The 19381-nt window shown below is 44.8% G+C and overlaps 1 protein-coding gene across 2 annotated transcripts in view; it reads left to right on the forward strand.

Moving 5' to 3' along the window:
• MRAS (muscle RAS oncogene homolog) overlaps nt 1-19381 on the forward strand; it is a 38309-nt gene that overhangs the window by 2910 nt on the left and 16018 nt on the right. The window contains exon 2 of one of the 2 annotated variants that reach the window (XM_066553622.1): nt 17888-18101. In XM_066553622.1, the coding sequence (XP_066409719.1) occupies nt 17909-18101 (193 nt within the window). In that variant the 5' untranslated portion in view covers nt 17888-17908. The remainder of the gene's footprint in view (nt 1-17887; nt 18102-19381) is intronic. The other variant, XM_066553623.1, reaches the window with a different exon arrangement.

The raw sequence follows: 19381 nt of genomic DNA on the forward strand, positions 1-19381 counted from the left end.
CTTTGGAGCCATGCAGGGCCTTCAGTCAGTGTCCCTACACTTTGTGGAGCTGCATTTGCCTCAGCATTGTAACTTCTCCATGACCACTCATCCCCTTATCTCTCTTACCTGCACAAGGGGAGTTAGGGGGGATTGCCTCAGCATGGGAATGGGCAGCTCTCAATGCAGGGAGTACTTCAGACTCTGGAGGTGCAGAATATCAACATGAATCCACAGGAATGAAGAGGGGACTGTTTTTGCATGGTGGAGGTGTTTGCATAAGCTTTTACAGTCATAAATAAGTAGATTGTGATTCAGGGGACAGATTCAATGTGAAAAATAGGGAATTAATTTTCAGGCTTCCAAGGCAGGGCTGAAGAAGAGAATGGTGTTAAAAGATATGGAAATGTACCTTGAAAGTAACCTTGCAAAGATGGATGACATTATTTTTGTTGTATGAAGCACCCAAATTTAACGAGGTATAAAGCAGAAGGCTTGGGAGGATTTGGTCCAAGTGAAAACAGAATGAGCGTGGGTCTGGCAGATGGGAGGAACATTAGCCCACTCCTTGGTGGAGTTATTACTTCTTTCTCCTGTTGTTGCTTACAGGGGTGCTTGAGAGAAGATCCTTACTGGGGAGGGAAGAATAGCCTTCCTGTTCTACTTGAATGTCACTGGCTGTATTTTTCTCTGTGGGGAAACAAAGTTCCAGTGCTCCAGTGGGTCACATCCTGAGTGTCTGTATCCAAAGTAAATCTAGAGCAACACTGACTACTTCAAAAATATCTGTAATAAGCCAAGACTGGCTCTTTCTGAACAGAGAGGATAAATGAGCGATTGTAACTTCAGATGCTGAATTTTTTGGCATACTTAGTTTTTTTCGAGATTTATGGCTCTTTTATTCTCTGTTTGAGAATGTAGTGGAGCAATTGCTGATCTGTGCATGTGTATGTGTGAGAAAATGTCAGTGGAGGAGTAATATATATGGAAATCTTGCATAGAGATACAACAGGCAGCCAGTTTGCCGTTAGATAATGAAATAATTGTACAAAAATATATCTCCTGAAATAACAATTGAGGGAAGGGGTAGGGACAGGGCTGGGGGAGGTTAACAGTATTTTTGAGTAATTTGCTCTACTTAGAGTACTTGTTACTGACTCTCCTGCAGTTTTACTGCTTCAGACACTGCTTTTCCAGCGAGTGGTGCTTAGTGTTGTGCAGGCAGATAGGTTCCATCTGAGACACCAGCCCAGTTCCTGGAGCTAGGTGAGGGGATGGGAAACTGTCCCTGAGTATTTTCTCTGTGACCTGGCCACCTCTTAGAGGTACCAATGAACCTGCCTTTCACTAAGTCCACTCTTCTTTCTAAAATGGGGTAGTAGAAGTTATTTCTTTGTGGGGTGTCTTGGGAGCATAAATATAGCTAAGATACTTCAGAAGGCATCTAAGTATTTGAGACAGTCTTGGATGAGATTCCCCTTCCTGCTACTTCTCTTCTGGCCAGAACTGACCAGCAGAAATGTTCATTGCTTGTACAATTTACATATTCATTTTTGGCTAAATTTTGTTAACCTTGAAATTTGACATTGATAGGCTCAAGTGTAAAATCTTTAACTACTTTCTTGTACTTTCTTCTACTATAGAGCGGCTTAAAAAGTTCCTGGCACTCTTTCACCTTCTCCCAAATAACACAATACTTGCCTTGGCTTCTGTTTGAGAAGGTCTGCTTCTGAAAAGAATGTTGTACCAAATATATAACTTTATGCAAGGTGGTAAAAATTGTTTATTCTTTCTTCATCCCAGCTCTTGACTGCATCTGCCTAGTTCTTGGTCTAGAGATAAATGTCAATGAGGACTGCCTGGGGACTATTTTGCATATGAATGGTGACTTGTAATGATTCAGGTAATGGGCCAGACCACTGTTTTATGTAGTAACCGGTGCTAGTCCACTGAAGTCCAAACAGCTGCTCCAAGTTTCTATCATCTCCAGTGAAAACAAGTGCAACAGCATCAGCTTGCAGCCAGTTTACAGTAAACCTGCTCCCTGGGCTGTGGGTTAACCTCCTTAAATATCCCTGTGGTCAGGTCTGTTAGTCTTGTATGTGAAAATAAGTCTTGGTGTGCTTTCTGATTTACTGAAGTGTAAATAAACCAAGAAGGTCTTTCACGTTCAGGCTCTCTCATCAGCATATATTAGTAACGCTCATCAGCTCTTGACTGGAACTTTGATGGCATAATTACTCTGAAGTGGTAACATATTCAAAACTACCTGTGTGACTTTGGGAGTTAGATTCCTCAGAGTCTTAGTCATTATTTTAAAAAGCAATTAGCTTTTTAAGCTACACACACTCCTGGAAGTTTTAAGCAAAGGCTTCTGTTTATCTTATCTTTAAAATGCCAGTTTCTAGGATGAGAGCAGTGGCTCTACCACTCCACTTATTTCAGATATTAAATAAGAGTGTTGGAGAAACAATTAGAAAAATACTGTGGTAAATAAATTATCATGGGTAATCTTACTAGAGAGGTCCAAGAGGTAAAAATGTACTTTTCAGTCACCTGACAGCAGGATGGATATGGGCATGCATTTTCAACTATGTCTTTAGGACAGCTGAGAGGATGACTGATGTCTCAGCTGTTATTGGAGACAGAGCAAAGCATGTATTTCTCTAGACAGGATTTGGTGTGCTTAAACAGCTTGTGACTAGAGCAGTTCAAGTCACTGGGGCAAACATGGTTATCAGCAGAAGCAGATAAACTAAGAAAACAGTCTTGCATACTCTAATGTTTGTGTAGGTAAGATTTTAATTTGCTATCAGTCCTAGGGTTCTTTATGAGCAGTGATGGATTAGTCTTGATACTTCTGCAAGTTTTAAAGCATTCCTGTAACACTTGTAATGCAAAATCTATTTATTTTGCAGCATACCTGTGAGATAGGGACCTGCTATTTATCTCATTTGTACAGCTACGGAACTGAAGTATTCAGTAAACCTAAGCACAGCATCAGGGATTGATCACACAAGAAAGTCTGCAGGAGGGCGCTCAAACAGTCTTAATTCTCATGAAAATCAACAAGCTCTGGTCCTTGCTTTTCCCATCTGATTCTTTCTTAGCGCTTCTGAAGCGGCTTGTGGCATTTGCTTGGTTAGACATGGGTTTGGCTTTTCTAAGGAAGAAAGCTCAAGCCTGGTGATGGAGGGAGGGAGGTCATGTGTGTCTGGGGAAGGTGAAGAGTGGGGAATCCCCCAGCTAGAGATTCCTCCACCACCACTACTTCAGTGAGTGGCTTCCCCAAGACTGGCACAGGCTGCTCCTCAGTTACTGAACTATGTTCCTCTCTGGCAAATCCCTGCTCTTCCTGTACCCAGAGCCAGCTCTGCTCCTCTTAATAAAGTTGGTATGAGTGGCTGGGTTGATGATGGAGCTTCCTGCCCAGCTCCATATCTGCTGCCACAGTGCTGAGTCCCTGTGCTGCCTGGGTTCCCTGATGGAGCAGAGCTTCCACTGCTCCATCTCAGCCATGTGAGGGTCACCAGTGCTTGGAGTTTGGTGGAGGAAGTTGTCCAAAGCTGGCAGGAGGAATTTTCTGCCATGGTTGCATGATGAACAGTAACAATGTGAGTTTTATTGCTCAGAATGTATCCACATTTATAGGATGCTATATTTAAAAAGGAGAAAAAATGAGTCATGGGGAGCTATGCTAATGCTAAGTATTTATGTCTACCTCTTGTGAGACTGAAGGCAGTGGGAGTTGAGCAACATTCTTGTGAAGTGTCTAGAGGATTTATGGATCAAACTAAAGCCTGCTGAAGTCAGCTGTAAGTCATGCAGTGCCTTGCTTGGGGCCCATGTCATGTACTGTGTGTGGGTTACAGTGAAATATTCCTCTTGGGAAACCCAGGAGTGCTCTGTGCTGCCGGCTTCCCTGGGCTTGGGCAGGAGCTTGACTTGCTCCCAGTGGTTATTACTCTGCCACTGGGAAGTCACTCCTGGCTTGCTGCCAGGGCAGGAATGTTGCTGTGCCTCCCAGGCCATGCCTGCAGCACCATAGGTATGGTTACCTGTGCCCTGAGTGGGAGCAGGCAGAGCCTGGCATGTCTCAGCTTCTCCTGCACTCCCAAGGAGATGTAGTGTCAGGGTCTGCTGTGGTACAAGCTGCTGGAGCTTTCCTTTCAGAGCTGGCTAGGGTCACAGGGATGCCAGGGTTCAGATGCTTTCACTTCTGGCATGTCTTGACACTAATTCAGTTGGCTTGCACTTAATTATGAAGTGCAAATGTTGGAGTTTGTTTTATTTAAAAGTTCTTTAATGAAATTGCGATCTGATTGAGAGCGCCAGTGAATTCAGCTTTCCAGGCGTCTGCTTGCCAGCATGCCTCAGCTCCTGTCACAGCTATAAGGAAGGACTGGGAGCAGGATTTCAGTGGTGGGTGAGCCAACAATGGAGTATGAAGAGGGACTCTGTGAACAAACCCTGACAGAGCCATGTGTCCAAAAAATGCAGATTTGGCAACAGCAAGAGGATCTGCAGATCCTCTGTGTAATCCACATATTGGAAGGAGAAGGTTTTGAAGTGAGCAAAAAATAATTATTAAAGTGAAATCTTCAGCTTTATTGGACTTTTTAATTTCGTTTTCTTGTGATTTTTTTGTTTTTTTTTTTTAAGAATTGGTCATATCAGTATGAAAGTGAATGTATTTAATCTTCCTTGGATATAGTTTTGAGTGGTGCACTATTGCAACCTCTTTTGTTTTCCAGTGCAAGGCATGCTCTGGTTTATGGAAACAACTACTTGTTCATCTTGCAAATATAAGAGGGGTTGAAAGGCTTTTGAATAGGGATCTGCTCTTTGCACTGCTGGAAGCACTAAGCCTCATGGTGAGCAACAGATGATAGGCAATAGCTGGAACAAACACCCACCCATTTCAGAATAAAAGGATGTTAATGGACATCAGTGTAGTGGGAATCACAGCCACTTTTTTCTTGAACTGGCCTTCCCACATAAAGAACAACTAAAACACCACTGTAGCATGCCTTCAGGTACCTGGTGACTTCAAGGAAGCATTTAAAGGATTTTTCCCTGTAAACTTGTGATCTTGTGATACAAGTTGTTTACCAGTTGGCTGTTGAAACACTCACTCTGAAGGGGTACCAAATGACAAAAGTAACAGGATGCAGATGGAATTTAATCTCTTGGTCACATTCAGACACTATTATTGGGTCTATCATCTGTACTTAGCATACCCAGATAGCTCTTGAGTGGTCTGCATAGACAACTGGCAGTTTAGTAGAGATTGTGATCTTCAGAAAATATGTAGCTGATGTCTTGTGTAATACTCGCTATGGAAGTATTGGTGTCACCAGCCTAAGTGCAACACTTGTGGGGTGGGGAACACGTGTCTGTAAAGCAGGACTCTTTGGAAGATGTTATTCAATACCCAAGCACTCAATCCCAGAAAGAGACCTAAGGGCATCCACAGAGCTTGTGCTGCAGGGTGATGAACTGGGAGCAGGGAGATCACTGAAGGAATCCCTTTGGCTCAGCAGTTGCTTGCTGCTGGCTGCAGTTGCAGACTGAGGCTGGTTTGGTGGCTGCTGGTGTTTAGTAGGGACGAGAATCCCTAACTAACCTTGGAACAGGAGGAGACATGCCCCAGTGCTCTGGAAAAACCCTCAGCTGTTGTGAATTGTTTTTGTGCAGCAGTGCAAGGTCAAACACTGCTGTTGTAGCTCTCAGAATAGTGCATGATCTCGCTGTTAAGGTACCTGCCTGCATCTGACACAGCTGCCCTTGGAGAACAAGGCAGGTATTGCCTGAGCCCACTCTGTGCACTTCACCTGAAGAGACCTTGGTGGTAGCTGGGGAAGGATCATAGCTTGGAATTCGAGCATCCAGAGGTTGTGATCAGCTGGAGGATAAGGTGGACTTGAATAAGTACTTGCAGCAGTACTTCTCTAAGAAAATATTCTGTAGCTCAAGGGCAGAGTGCTTTGAGAGAGACTTCTGTTTCCTCCACATGCTGTGGATGCTTTCAGATCTAATCTGCAAACAGGGAATATGTCAGGCATGAGGAACTGTGCAGACCATTTGCTTTTCTTGAGCTCTGGGCAGGTCCAAAGAGATACTGAATGCTCTGTTGAGATGCTCTGCTGGGCATTGCTTCTTCTGCGCATCCTGCAAAATAGGTCCAGGAAGAACAAGGATGCTGACAAGCTGCTGCATCACCCTTGTCCTGTGAGCAGCAAGGGTTTTGTTACATGAGATTTACTTGTAGAGTATTAAGTCTGTTTTCAAAAGTTTTCCTTGGACCAAACGCCTGTGGAGCATGAAAAGGCTTTCATGTTAATCAGCCAAGTTAGCTAAGAGAATATATAATTCCTTATTCTTTTTGCAATGTAGCAAGCCTGTTTAATTAGGCAACTGGGATTTGAATTATTAAATAACAGAACAGTTTCAACCTACTTTTCTGTTGGTAAAGATCTCCAGCAACCCTGTTTTTATTCCATGGATTTTTGAATTATGAGTTCCAAAAACTCTTTGAACCTCAGGAGGATGACTTACTGGATCCAGGAGGACAGAGAAATAGGACTCTTATTTTAAGGTCTGGTGAGCACAGCAAGTTACTTTCTGTTGTTTACATACCAGCCTCACAAGAATATGGAAATAAATGCTAGGCTATCGAAGCAAAGCAGAAAAATTGTGGTTTTGGGCATCTCCTGTGTTGAAGCATCTGTTTGGTTTTGTGCAGCATAGGAATAAATCCTACTGCACAAAACTCTGGGAGCAGCTCTCTCTCTGATTTAGAGTGAAAGAGAATAGAGCAAAGTAACAGGAGCCACAGTTCATGTGGGCTTGGGAAGACTCTCGAAGATGAACTGGCATAGCTGGGAGATGAGAAGTGATGAAGAGGAGCTGTCTCAGCCAGAGCAGTGAAGAGCTGCTGAACTTAGGCAGTGATTGGAGGTCTGCCACCTTCAAGGCAGTGACAAAAAGGCTGAGGAAATGCCTGCTGGTGTCCATGGTTGGGGCAGACATGCCAGCAGCCCTGGGCCGGGTGTCCTTGTGGGCAGCAGGAGGCGAGGGACTTGCTGACAAAGCCACTTGGACCCAAAAAACTCCTGAAATATCTTCCAGCCTCAGGCTCTCCAAGCCCTCCTGACCCTAGGCTAATGTATTCTGGCTCCTGTTTGGGACTGGTGCACTTCAAAAGCCTTGTTGAGTGGATGGGTGGGTGGAACTGATGACCCAAAATACCATTTCCCCTTCCTAAGGCTAGGCGTATACCAAACTTGTGTCTCTGTGTGGTAAAAGAATATGAACCAAAAGTGCTGAGAGATGCAGTGGTTAAATTGAAACATGCTGTGGCAGGATGAAAGTAATCTTGTCCCTTACAAGGCCTTAATACTTTGGGGCTTTATTTTTTTTTTTTTCCAAGTGGCTGCCATCCATGCTGTCTCTATCTGTGATTTTAATAGAGATATTTTTATATGCAGACATGTGTCAAGATTAAATCACCCCATGTTATATTATCACTCACTAGGTCGATATAAAAAACCAATTTCTATAGCTGTGTTTTATTTAAAATTTGAAGTCTGAATTGTCATTGAAGGTGCTGAAGTATAAGAGAATAACTGTGTTAGGGTCTGTGTCCCTTGCAGTACAAAGAAGGAAGGGTCAAATCCAAATTTTTTGCTGTTTCTATGAGTCTGGTATGTAAAATATGATGCAAATCAGAGATTTACATGGATTGCCAAGACTAAGGCTAATCCATAATCTCTTTGCTTGGTGTTTAAAAATAATGGCGCTGTACCTGCATAGGAATGCCATATGAGATCTACCCTAAGGCTAGAGCAACATAATGCTGCATCCCACTGGTTTTGAGAAGAGACTTTGGTGTCTTGACTTGGTTACAACTTTGCAGCAGGGTAGCTGTACTTTGGAGCTGTGTGGTGGATGGAAATTATAAATGGGTCTTATGCCAGAACCTGAGACATTTCCTTGGAATTTCTCAGCCAAGGTTTTCAGGAGACTGAACATGTTTCCTTGCTCAGATCCTTCTGAGTTTCAAACAGGAGAAGGAGAGCAGAGTAATTGAACCAAAGCAATGATTTGGAAGAGCTAATGAAGGACCAGGGATTCTTCTTTGAAGGTAGCTCTTGATTTACCTTACCTAGATACAGAAACTTTGTCCGGTTATTTGCTTTATTTGGTTCATGCGTGGCCTTACCTGTGAAGTGACCCGTCCCACTGCTCAGGTAAAGCAAAGTTCTGTACACTGCTAGGAGCTCTGAACCACTCAGCTACAGCTGCAGTGTCCAGTGGCATTGTAGTACCACTCACAGTGAGAGAAAGGTGAGTGTGCTCCAGCCCCAGAAGATGACAAGCAGCGTCGTGATACCAGTGTTTAACTGATGCTTTATCCCCTTGTCCCATCCAAGGTCCTTACTGGCCCTGTTGCCAAGACTCAGAGGTGTGTTCACTGCCTGTATTGCTCTGTAGCCCAGCACATCTTCTCATTCCTTTGGGACAGCATCCCCTCAGGGAATCTGACTGTGCAATTTCTGCAAATCTGTCAGTGTCAGCCTGATAATAAGACAGAAGGAGGCCTCATGTTGGGCGTGGAGCACTGAGTACCTTGAAAGCTGACTGCTGAAATGAGTACAACCAAGTGTGGTATGCTTCTCCCATGTGAAAACAGTTTATAGGGCAAAAGCAGATGTTATTGTTTGGTGTGTGTGAAAGATGCTTTGTGGCAGAAGCGGGTGTGCCTCTCTTTTCCTTTAACTGGCAAGAGAATCTGCTGTTCCATTCTTCTTTTATTTTTCTTTCCTTTTTTTTTTATTCCTCCATGCAATGGTGATTGAGTTTTGAGGGGGTTTATCTTTCCCTGAAGTTGTGGGTGAATTTCTGATGTGATTGCACAGTGTAGTGGTGGCTGGAGCCGTGCTGTTGCCTTGTTCATCAGAGCTGCTTCACGAGAGTGCAGAATACTTTTGAGGTATGATTTCCCATCACATGCTAATCCAGTGAAGTGCTGTAGATTCACTTGCTGGCACTGTTTAAATCCATAATGCAGCACCACCTGCCAAACCACAGGGCATAATGGAAGTGTTAATGAATGTACATATATACCCTCCCACATGGCTGCAAGTTGAATGACTTAAGAGTCAAGGCAGAGAATTTAGGCTGAGTGTAGAAGGAACCAGAATTAGGGTATCCTGATGCAGATCTCAGCTGAAACTGGGGAGTGAGGAGTGGCCACAGGGGGTGTAAAATTGGGTCAGCTGACTTACAGGGTGCTTTCAGATGTGTTGATTTTCAGCTGCTGCTCTATGGATTCGTCCAGTCACGACACCTGAGATGTAACTTGGGCATTCAACACCAAAGTGCAGGTACTGAGCAGCACCAGCTGGGGCCCTCGTACCTCTCTTCTGAGGGGTATTCTCATGGGATGCTTCTCTCCAGTGCTGGCAGGGTGAAGGCACTCGATAGGAGAGTGGACTTGAGTCATGCAAGGCTAAACTCTGTTCCTCAGGGGTGGTTTGGCCAGCTGCCCACTGGTTTGAGTGTCAAGGTGTGTGTTTGCCACCAGGATGGCTTGTCCAGGCTGGCACAGAGCGGAAGGAGAATACCAAGGAAAGAGCTAAACAGGGACAGCCAAGGGGTTTGCCAAAGAGAGTGGCTAGGAAGAGGCAGCAGGGCTGGCCTGGCATATGGCTGGGATGTTGGCATTTCCTGCACCCTGTCCTCAGGCAGGTTCAGTGGAATGCTGTGGCTTTGCAAAACCCTACATCACCATGTGTGAGGCAGAGGAGGGGCCCGTGCATCCACCCCTCATCCCACTCCTCATCCCTGTACCCAGCCCTGAGTTCTGCCCACCCTCCTCTTTGAGACAAGCAGTTGGATTTGCCAAGTATGGAGTCACCTCCTCAGCAGGCTGTTCGTAAATAAGAGGCTTATGCTCTTGGCAGACACTGTAACAAGCCTGGAAAAAATTACTGTTATGGGTCCTGGCCCAGTGATGAGATCTTGGAGTCTTCCAAGTGACAGAGTAATGACATGGACCTGGGAAATGCCTGGAATAGCCTTCCACACAGTTCTGGGATTTAGCGTCATTAGATTCTGAATAAAATAGGCCATGTGCCTATTTGGGTAAATTTGAGAGGCAGCTGTTCCTTCCTCTTCTGAAGTCCATGCTGGTGAAGCTCTACTAAATCTCCAGCATTACAGACCACCATACTCTCTGTTATTCTGTACTTGTGAGTATCAGATGTGTTGTGGGGAACCAGGGGGACTGTCCTTGATCCAAGACCCTGGGAAAATTTATAGAGAGCCGTTCAAGCCTGTCCTGTGCCTTGGGGTGTAGAACTATTGAAGAAATATCAGTGCTGCCCCACAGCTCACAGATAATTTCTGGGAACCTTGTGATGCAAAGTGAACAGGCAATGTGTCTTTTTCCATATGTTATGTACAATAGTATTTTTGCCTAGGAAGGACATAGACATGGGTCAAGTTTTGGAACAGACTTGCAGGAAGAGGAGAGATTTTGTAAATAGCCTGAAGATCCCTACTCTCCTCACCTTCCTTCATCTGTCCCTTGGACTTGGTAGGATTCACCCATCCCCTAGTGGAAATGCTATTACCAGGGAACTTCACAGCCTTTATCTCTTTGCAGCTGTCTAAGAGATGCAAAGTGTGTTTGCCAGGAGGGAAGGGAGTCTTTAAAAAGCCATTTACATCCTGAAAGACATCCGGTAGCAACACTGGAGATGTAAAAGCATTAAATACTGAATTGAGCCTGACTGGAAGACAAATGTGGAGCCAAATGCATTGATTGATTTGCAGAAGGGTGACTGGAATGAGGTGGCCCTGTACCCTGTCTATCCATTAATCATCTCCAAAGCATCCATGGGTGCCATGAAGTCTGTGCCTTGGAGCAGCCATGTGTGGACAGCATGGTGCCCATGAGGCTGCAGGGCAATGAGCCTTCAAGGAGCTGGGCAGAGGGGTGGATGCACTCCTTGTTTGGCAGGGGCTTTGGGACTGATGTGGGAAAGGCAGGGTGGAGCAGTGAGGAGGTCCATGCTGGGCAGTCCTTGGTGCTGCTTAGGATCCCCTCACAGCTCCATGATGCAGCACAGGAATTTGTTGCCTGGACCACTTCCACCTGCCCAAGGTGATGCTGGGTGAGGCCAGGAGGGCTGTGCCATGCACATGTGGTTGCATTGCCAGTGTCCACATGCAGGCAGCAGAACATCTGGGCTGCAAACAGGACATTGCTAAAGCACTGGGCTATTGCTTCAGAAACGTCACTGGGCAGTATTAAGAGCAGCAAACCACCCAAGGCAGTGAATTTGGGGTCTTTTCTATTGGTGTGTCAGCAGACTGGGATGTTTAGGAGGGAAGCTGCCCATTTCCAGGGATTGTGCAAGCAGGAAGGGCAGCTATTGGAATTCGAAGCCGCTTCCTCCACTAAATTTGTTCTTGCTGTGTTATCTCTGCCTGGGCAGGGCAGGGGAACATCTTGGCAATCTGCTTTTTTGCTACAGTATGTTTAGGTCAGCTTCATTGGTTCCATGATAACATAGGAGCGGCCTTCCTGGCCTCACTAGCAAAGAATTTGCAATAGTAATGCAGGAATCTGTCATCCTCTGATGTCTCCTGAGAGTTTTGGAAATAAATGAGTAAGGAAAGAGATGGTGGATTTAAGCACACAAGAAGTAATGGAGGTAAGAGTAGCTGAGCCAAGCCCCAGTTACTGAGTATGATGCTCTCATTTCATACCTTGGCAAAAGGCTTGGATCAGCCTCCAGTGGACACCCCTAAACTGGCAACAATACAGTTTTATTTGAGGTCTTAGAGATCAAGGAATGGATCTTGTGTAGCTGCTTTCTGGTCGCATAACTGGATTCTTCTACAGAACTGGTAGTGGCAGAGCTGTAACTACAAATGACCCAAATCTGGCTGAAGTACTGCTTTTAATAATAATAATAATAAAAAATCTGGCATCTGCACCTGACTGTTAGTTTGTCAGTGACGGAACTCTTCTTACATATTTTGAAAAGGACACTACGTCACCCGGGGAAACGGGCTGAAGATTAATGGAGTTGTTGTGGGAGGTGGAGGAGGAGTTGGGAGAGGGAAGCAGAGTTGGTTTTGGATGACATTTGTCGGTGTGATTGACTCATGCTGTGCTGCACTTTACATACATTGAGACACCGACAAGCACGTGCTTCCCAGTAAAAGCAAATGAGTCCCTGAACCCAGGCTGGCCAGGGAAAGCTGCTGCTTAGCTCTTCAGCAAGGGATCCTCCTTACATCACTTAGGGATTCGCAGAGGGGGAAGGTGGGGGGCTGCCTACTACCTAAGCCACTTCCAGTGACGTGGCTTTTTATTATTATTATTTGTTCAGGCTATAATTCTGTGTTTCCTGAAATAACTACCAAGTATTCATCAGGCAGCTCTTGCCTTTAGCTGCCTTTGTGTGAATCTCAAGTGCTTCATTACTCCCCCGGTGCGTTTTCTTTCTCTTACAGTAAATCTGAGCAGCATCTCTGTGGTGGGGGAGGTGATGCAATTTTGGGTTGAAAGGGAGAAAAGGTCTGGCTGGCACAGGAAGCCAGTGAGCAGTTTAGGGAACATAACACTTGGGGTACAGCATCTTTTTGCACAGGAGGAGAATTGATGAGGCCACTTCCAGGACCCACAGTTACATCCCCCCACATTCAAAGCCCAGCCAATTGCAGCTCTTCATTGCTTGGTAGAGGATTTTATTTTTAAACGACAGTTGGTTTAAGGCTTTCTTTTTTTCCCTCTCCCTTTTAGTAGCAATCTGATAGTGCTTTGATCACTACTCCAAAAGGAAATGCCTGTAATTTCCTGTGCAGGTCTTACCAGGTGCTGGGCTCCGTCAGATCCGGAAGCTGATGGGAGTTGGGAGCACCTGTTAGAATCTGCCTTCTTAGAAAACCTCAGAGACTTGAAATTTCATTTGTGTTTTGCAAAACCTAATGCCAGAGCTACAAAGGGCATCAGACTCTGGCTTCCCACGTGACAGATCTGTTCCATGCTGCCTTCCCACTGAAGACTGAACACAGTCCAGCTTTTGTTCAGTGTGTCCTTTTGGAGGCATTGACTGGGAAGGAAATCTGACAGACTGGAGAAAACTTGGCTATGAGTTATTCATTTTTATTTAATAATAATTGGCAGGTTTTTTTCATACACCTACGAGTCCTTTGGCTCTTGATGGTTTGGGACATGGTCATGCCTACTTGAGGGAGAAATTCCTGAAGTTCATTCAGTCCTGATCAGCATGACTCAAGGGAAGTAGCAGCCTCCTAAAAGGGCATGTCCTGTCTTTCAAGGATTCTTAGTAGTTCCCAGCCCAAGGGATTGCCTACAACACATCAGGCTGAACTATTTTGGTACCTGGCTGGCGTCTCTGGGTGTGTCGTGGTGGTTGTGTGGCTGCAGCCAGCAGTCTGCAAGAGGAACAGAGAGGGAAGTGTTCAGATTTTGCAGAGTTTCAGCCCTGCAGGCACTGCATGGAGCTGCTAATGCTTACAAAGTGGCTGGGTAAAAGGGTGTAATCGAGTGAGCTGTGGGCAGGGGAAGAGTTCTTAATTGCAACCGTAGGAGGAGTTGGCAGCCTCGGTGGCTGATAGTCTTCCTCAGGTGAGATTGGCCTCCTCAGGTATTCAGAGCTCTGTCAGGCCATGGGTGAGGAGCCATGGACCAAAACAAGCTGATGATAGGAAAATTGTCTTGGCCATGGGTTGATGGAATCATCAGCATCCGAGCCTATATATTAGTGTGTGCTAAATCATGGCCTGTCTTGCTGAAGTGGACATCAGCTCCCTAAAGTTGTCCGCTTTGGAGATCTGCAGCAGAGGAGGAGGGAGCTTGGTAGTTCCCACACAGGCCCTGCTGTAGCTTTTCTTGGAGGTTTTATAACAGAATTAAGCAATTTGTGTTGCATGTTGCCATGGAGACTGTAAATCACTGTCATGCTGGTCTTCTCAGCCAGGGAGTTGGTGTCTTTAATTGCACTAACCTCCCCTACAAATCCAGGACTTGGTTCTGAGCTTGCTGACCTTCTGGAAGGGCCTCACCCTGGGAGCTCAGCCTTCAGGACAGCAGAGCAGAAATCAGGGAAAGGGGTGACAGCACATTGAGTATCAACTATCTGGAGTCCATTTTATTTTTTATTATTGTCTTATGTGGCCACAATTCTGCTCAGAAGCTGTGCTTGGACCCACTTGCATTCAGGGCAAGTTTTGTAATGAGGCTGGGAATTAGATACGCTACCTACATTTTGTGGGCCAGTCATACAAACTAAAATGAATTTGGTGTTTTTATGTTACTTGGCTGCTCCAAGGGGATAGCTCAGCCCTTCCACTCCACCTCCATGTCCAGACAGGTAAATGGGGTTTTATACAGTTTGTTCTGCCTCCTAAAAGAAAATACTTTTTGCTGAGGAGGCTCAGTTTCAGTGACACCCTCGGACCAATGTTTCTTTTTTCTTCCCATCCACCTACCCCAGAAGTAGCCACACTTCTGACTGTCTCAGCATTACTGGCTTGTGCTGTCAGGCCACCAGTCTTGCCAGTGTGTATGAAGATGGTTGTATAAATGGCTGTATAAATCAGCCTCCTTCCAGTGATTAAACCAGAGCCCTGACAGCATTTGCCAGCGTAGGGTATGGATCCTTCTCTGGGCTGCCTCAAAATAAACAACTATATAAATTGTAAGATGATTATCATCAGACCTTATTAGTGTATTACCACATGCTGCTTTGTATTCAGACAATAGATAAAAACATTTGTGCTTCACTTTTCTCAGTCAGATCTACAGCAAACACGCTGATTCTTGCTCCCATCTGAGGAGGACTGTGTCAGTACTCTTGCCAAAAACACATGAAAATTAGCCCAAGTCTTTTGCACTTGCCTGTAGCTCTGTGCACCTTTGTGAGTGTTCAGTCTTTTCCAGGAAATGATATATGTTGTTTTAAAGGTTTGAATCATGAGCTGGTTAAGTTCATAATCTTGTCAAGGCATGAGTTGTCTTCGTGCTTTGGTTATCAGGGTAGATGGAGGGGCAGAGGGATGGAAGTGCTTGACTTTCTGAAGGTTTTCTTTATGTGCGGGCATGGCTGGAGCATGAGACCTGTCATCTCAGTAGAAAGAGTAGTGTTTCCATGAGCAGCAAAAACAACCCTGCAGAAACATCTAAACTTGCTGCCTTTTGACACTCTGACGTTTTCATCTGTTGTGTTAGCATCACCTAAGATACAGGGAATTGTGCTCAACAGGCCAGCCTACAGTTCTTGACTTTTTTTTTTTTTCAATTGTTTTTTTTCAGTTCAGTTCTTGTTGTTTTCCCCAGGCTATGTAAGAGTCAGTCTGGTGGTTCAGACACACAGCATGACCAAACTTCTGGAAACAACGGGAAGCAAATGCCCCGATTCAGCCGATAAGCATGCTGGGCAGAGACACAGTTTGTACAATGGGCTAAACATTATCCTAGCACTTTGGGGAGCATTTCATGCAAGATAAGCTTGAGGCTTCTTAGGAGTGGGTTAAAGGGCTGGCACAAAATGTCAGTAAAAATGTAATGCTTGTTGCCAAGCAGCAGCTTGTGGTTTTGTGAGGAGGTCAAAAATCGTGCACAAACGGAGTATGTTTTTCACATCTACAGACTGTCCCCTGCCATGTCAGTAACAATCAGTCTTTCATTCTGCCTGGCTGGAGCTGCTCTGCTGTGTAAAGAAGGATGGGGTGAAATCTTGGCCATGGGCAAAGCAAAAAATGGTCATTAACTGTGTTGGAAGGAGAGGCAGAGCTTTAGCCAGGATCTGTGTCTCAAAAAGCCTGTGAGGATCATCTGACCCCAGAAGGATTACACAAAAATAAAACTTGGTATTTCAAGCAAAAATAAGACATTTACTTGAAATTTATTGGTTTTTCAGTAGCCCAGCCTGCTGTGTATTGATGTGTGGTCTCCTAAATATGAGAAAGTGGCTTACTCAAAAATAGGGCTAAGAAACTTTTCCTTGGGGTTGTTGTGAGGAAATGCAGTGAGACTGTTTGAAACTTCAGCTGGTTTGGTCTTCTCCCCATCCAGCAGATGTTGCTTGCAGTGGAAATTCTTGCTATTCTCAAGAATTTCCTTCAAAGGTGGTTTAGAAACAAGCAGACTTGATCATGTTTCTTGCTCTGAAAATGTTGGCTGGTCTTAATTTGGACAAGAGGTCTTTGCTGTTCTTAGACTCAGAAATCTCATCTTCTGTCTCCTTATGGGCTTTTCTTTTTAGCGGTGGTATGGGGTCTCCAGTGTACTGAAAGAACATGAGACCCCCAAGTTCACCAGGTCAAAAGTGCTTTTATGATTCAATATTTTGGATTAAACCAAAGTAATGATTATGGAGAAAGGGACTAGAGGAATCAAAAACTAGATTAGATGATTATGTTTTTGTGTTTTCACAAGAACACAGCTTCTGTGGCACAGAGCACATCAGACTTGCTTGGTGGTTTCTGAGAATGAAAAAGTTGTATTTTTAATGAAAAAGAAATCCCTAGGGTTATTGGGAAAGCCTCCAAAAGCTTGTATTGGTTGGTGGGGATACAGGTTTGGAGCCAACAGTTTATGGAGGTCCCCTCAGAGCAGTCTTGGTCCCACCTCAGCGCTGACCCCAGCCGGTGCCTGCAGCCCAAAGGGCACCAGCAAAACCAGAATGTCTGGGAGCAGGTGCCTGCAGAAAGTGTCACCACAGCTGCTGCTGCACTGAGCAGTATTTTCAAGAAAACCAATACCAGGAAAATCAACTGCCTTGTCTTCAGCCTTATCATTATGATGAATATTTTTTTTCTCTTTAAGTGTGTGAAAGACCTCGCAGAAAATGCAACGGTCATTCAGATCTGGGAGGTGGCCACCTGTTTCCTCTGAGATCTGAGTCAGTATCACTGCTGCCCGAGGGTGGGTGGAGGGCACTTACATGCACAGAACCTCCTGTCTTCCTTCTCCTTAAGTGAGCAGTTTCTGCTGCTGAGTGTTGAAATTGGCCAGTCAGCAACGGCTGCCTCTTCTCCCTTCTCCACAAACCTGTGCTGTTGCCCAGTTTCAGCCAGGGAATTTTTTTCATTTTTCTTTTAGGAGGTAGCTCTGAGATGAGGGAAGCAGTGTGACCATGCTGCTGGGAAGCTGCTCTCTAGGCTGTGTCACAGCCACAGGCACCAGCCTTCCTGCCACAGCAGGGTTGAGGGTTTAAAAAAAAGGCAAAACAAAAACCACCTGTTATTCCTGGCCTGCTGCCTTCTTGGTTTTATTTCTCAAACTTGAAAGTGAGAGAGAAGAAAGCAGCTAAGTGCATTTTTGTGTGCTGTCAGAGCCGGGCTTGGACCTTTACCTCCAGTTTCATCCATCACCAGCAGCTCTGCCTGCAGGTCTGGCCCTAGGATGTAACATACCATTTAATGTTTGCTATACCTTGGGTTAAGCAGTGAGGAATAGCACAACTCTGACTTATCAATGGGATTTGGTCACTGGCAACAGGAAACTGTTAGGAGCTTGATAAGTGCACTGAGCCAGGGTGATTTTTGTCATTGCTGTGTGGACCCAACCCCTGTAGGAAAGGTATTCAGTGGCATAGGTGTTGCATGTGCATTTGGTGACAATTAGCAATGCTTGCAGACAAACAAGGCACAGAGGTGGAGATCTCTGCACTTGTAAGTGCTGGGTGTGAGTTGCAGTAGAGCTGTTGGGAAGGATTGGTGCTGCTGCTCCTTTCCAAAAGGATTTTGGATGTCAGAGCTGCCTTCATTCTCACTTCTTAGGCAGCAGGTAAAAGCTGCCTAGTGCATATTGCCCGTTTGTTGTTGCTGCTGAGTGATTGGAGATGATCTGTTTCTCCAGCAGGTACAGCACACTGGCAGCATGGCTACAAGCGCTGTTCCCAGCGAAAACCTGCCCACATACAAGCTGGTGGTTGTTGGAGATGGTGGTGTGGGCAAGAGTGCTCTCACTATTCAGTTTTTCCAGAAGATTTTTGTGCCAGACTACGACCCAACTATTGAAGACTCCTACCTGAAGCACACGGAAATAGATGGGCAGTGGGCAATTCTTGATGGTAAGCAAGCTACTCTCATGATCCCCTTTCCCTTCTAGGTGAGTGCAATTGCAAATAGTCCTCAGTGTCTCCCACAGCATGTTGTGTCTCTGTCCCTCCTGCTCTGCTGTGGGCTGGCAGGATCTGGAGCTGCAGTGCATGGTCTGCAGCTGGTCTCCAGCAAAGCTTCTGCTTCCAGTTGCTTTGGTTCCAGTTCTGCACAGAAGTGTTTCTTGCAGGCCTGTGAAAACCTACAGATCCTCATTGACATCTGGAGTAGGCTTCTGCAGCCAGTGAATTACAGCCCTGCCAGGTGGCTATTGCTAATGATACTTCATTGAGGCTGAACTTATTCCCTGGGAAATAACTGTGAGTGGGTAACTGAGTGAGTGTTTATAACCAGAAAGAATATTTAATCAAAACTGTTGTCCAGTGACAGTGAAGAATTTTTACAGCTCTTAAACTCAGTCATTCAGGATGATGTTTTCATATTTAATTAGCTGTCTCATTTCAATATGGGTAGGGTAGCAGCCTGGAGATCTGTTGTAACCAAGTTTTCAGTTCTTTGAAGAAAAACTGCCTTTTTTTTTTTAAACAAAACAACAACAGTGAAACACACAGAAAAAAAACCACACACACACACAAAAAAAAAAAAAAACAAACCAAAAAAAAGCCCAAAAAAATCCCCAAACCAACCACCTTGATTAGCAGGAGAGGAGAAAGCCCTGTATTGCCTAAAGCTGCAGCTTTTTCATTTATGCTTCATGAAGCAGACTAACTACAGCTACAAAGGGAGTCTTGCTCTTAAACGTTGTAAGTTTTGTTTTCATTTATAGAATAACTAGGTAGTACATAAAATCTAGCAAGTATTTTGTGCCTTAATTACCCAAGTTTATGTATGTGGCCACTAACATAACTGAGCTAAATTTAGCCTCACTTTTGCCAAGTTCTACCTCCGCCCTCTTATCGTGAAGGTGCTCAAGATCTTTGGTGTCTCTGCATAAGTGTCACTGGTGTGTGGGGACAGAAAGCTGGGGAATTGTCATGAGTGGTGGAATATGGGTGCTGGTGGGATTTGCTGTGAAGACTGTTAGCTTGGTCTGGAAACCTGAGGTCTTAGTTGCACTCTTAAGGATTTATCAGGTATAATTTAGTGAGTACAAATGGCCACAAAGTCCTTAAAAGAACAGCTTTTATTCAGAATTAAAAAAAACAAAACCAGCAAACAACAAAACGAATTAATCTTGCCAACATTTGTTCATTTGAATATGTTAACAGTTGATATGAGGCAGTATTTGTGA

This window comes from Molothrus aeneus, chromosome 7 (assembly GCF_037042795.1).
Source record: "Molothrus aeneus isolate 106 chromosome 7, BPBGC_Maene_1.0, whole genome shotgun sequence".
NCBI classification, from domain to species: domain Eukaryota; kingdom Metazoa; phylum Chordata; class Aves; order Passeriformes; family Icteridae; genus Molothrus; species Molothrus aeneus.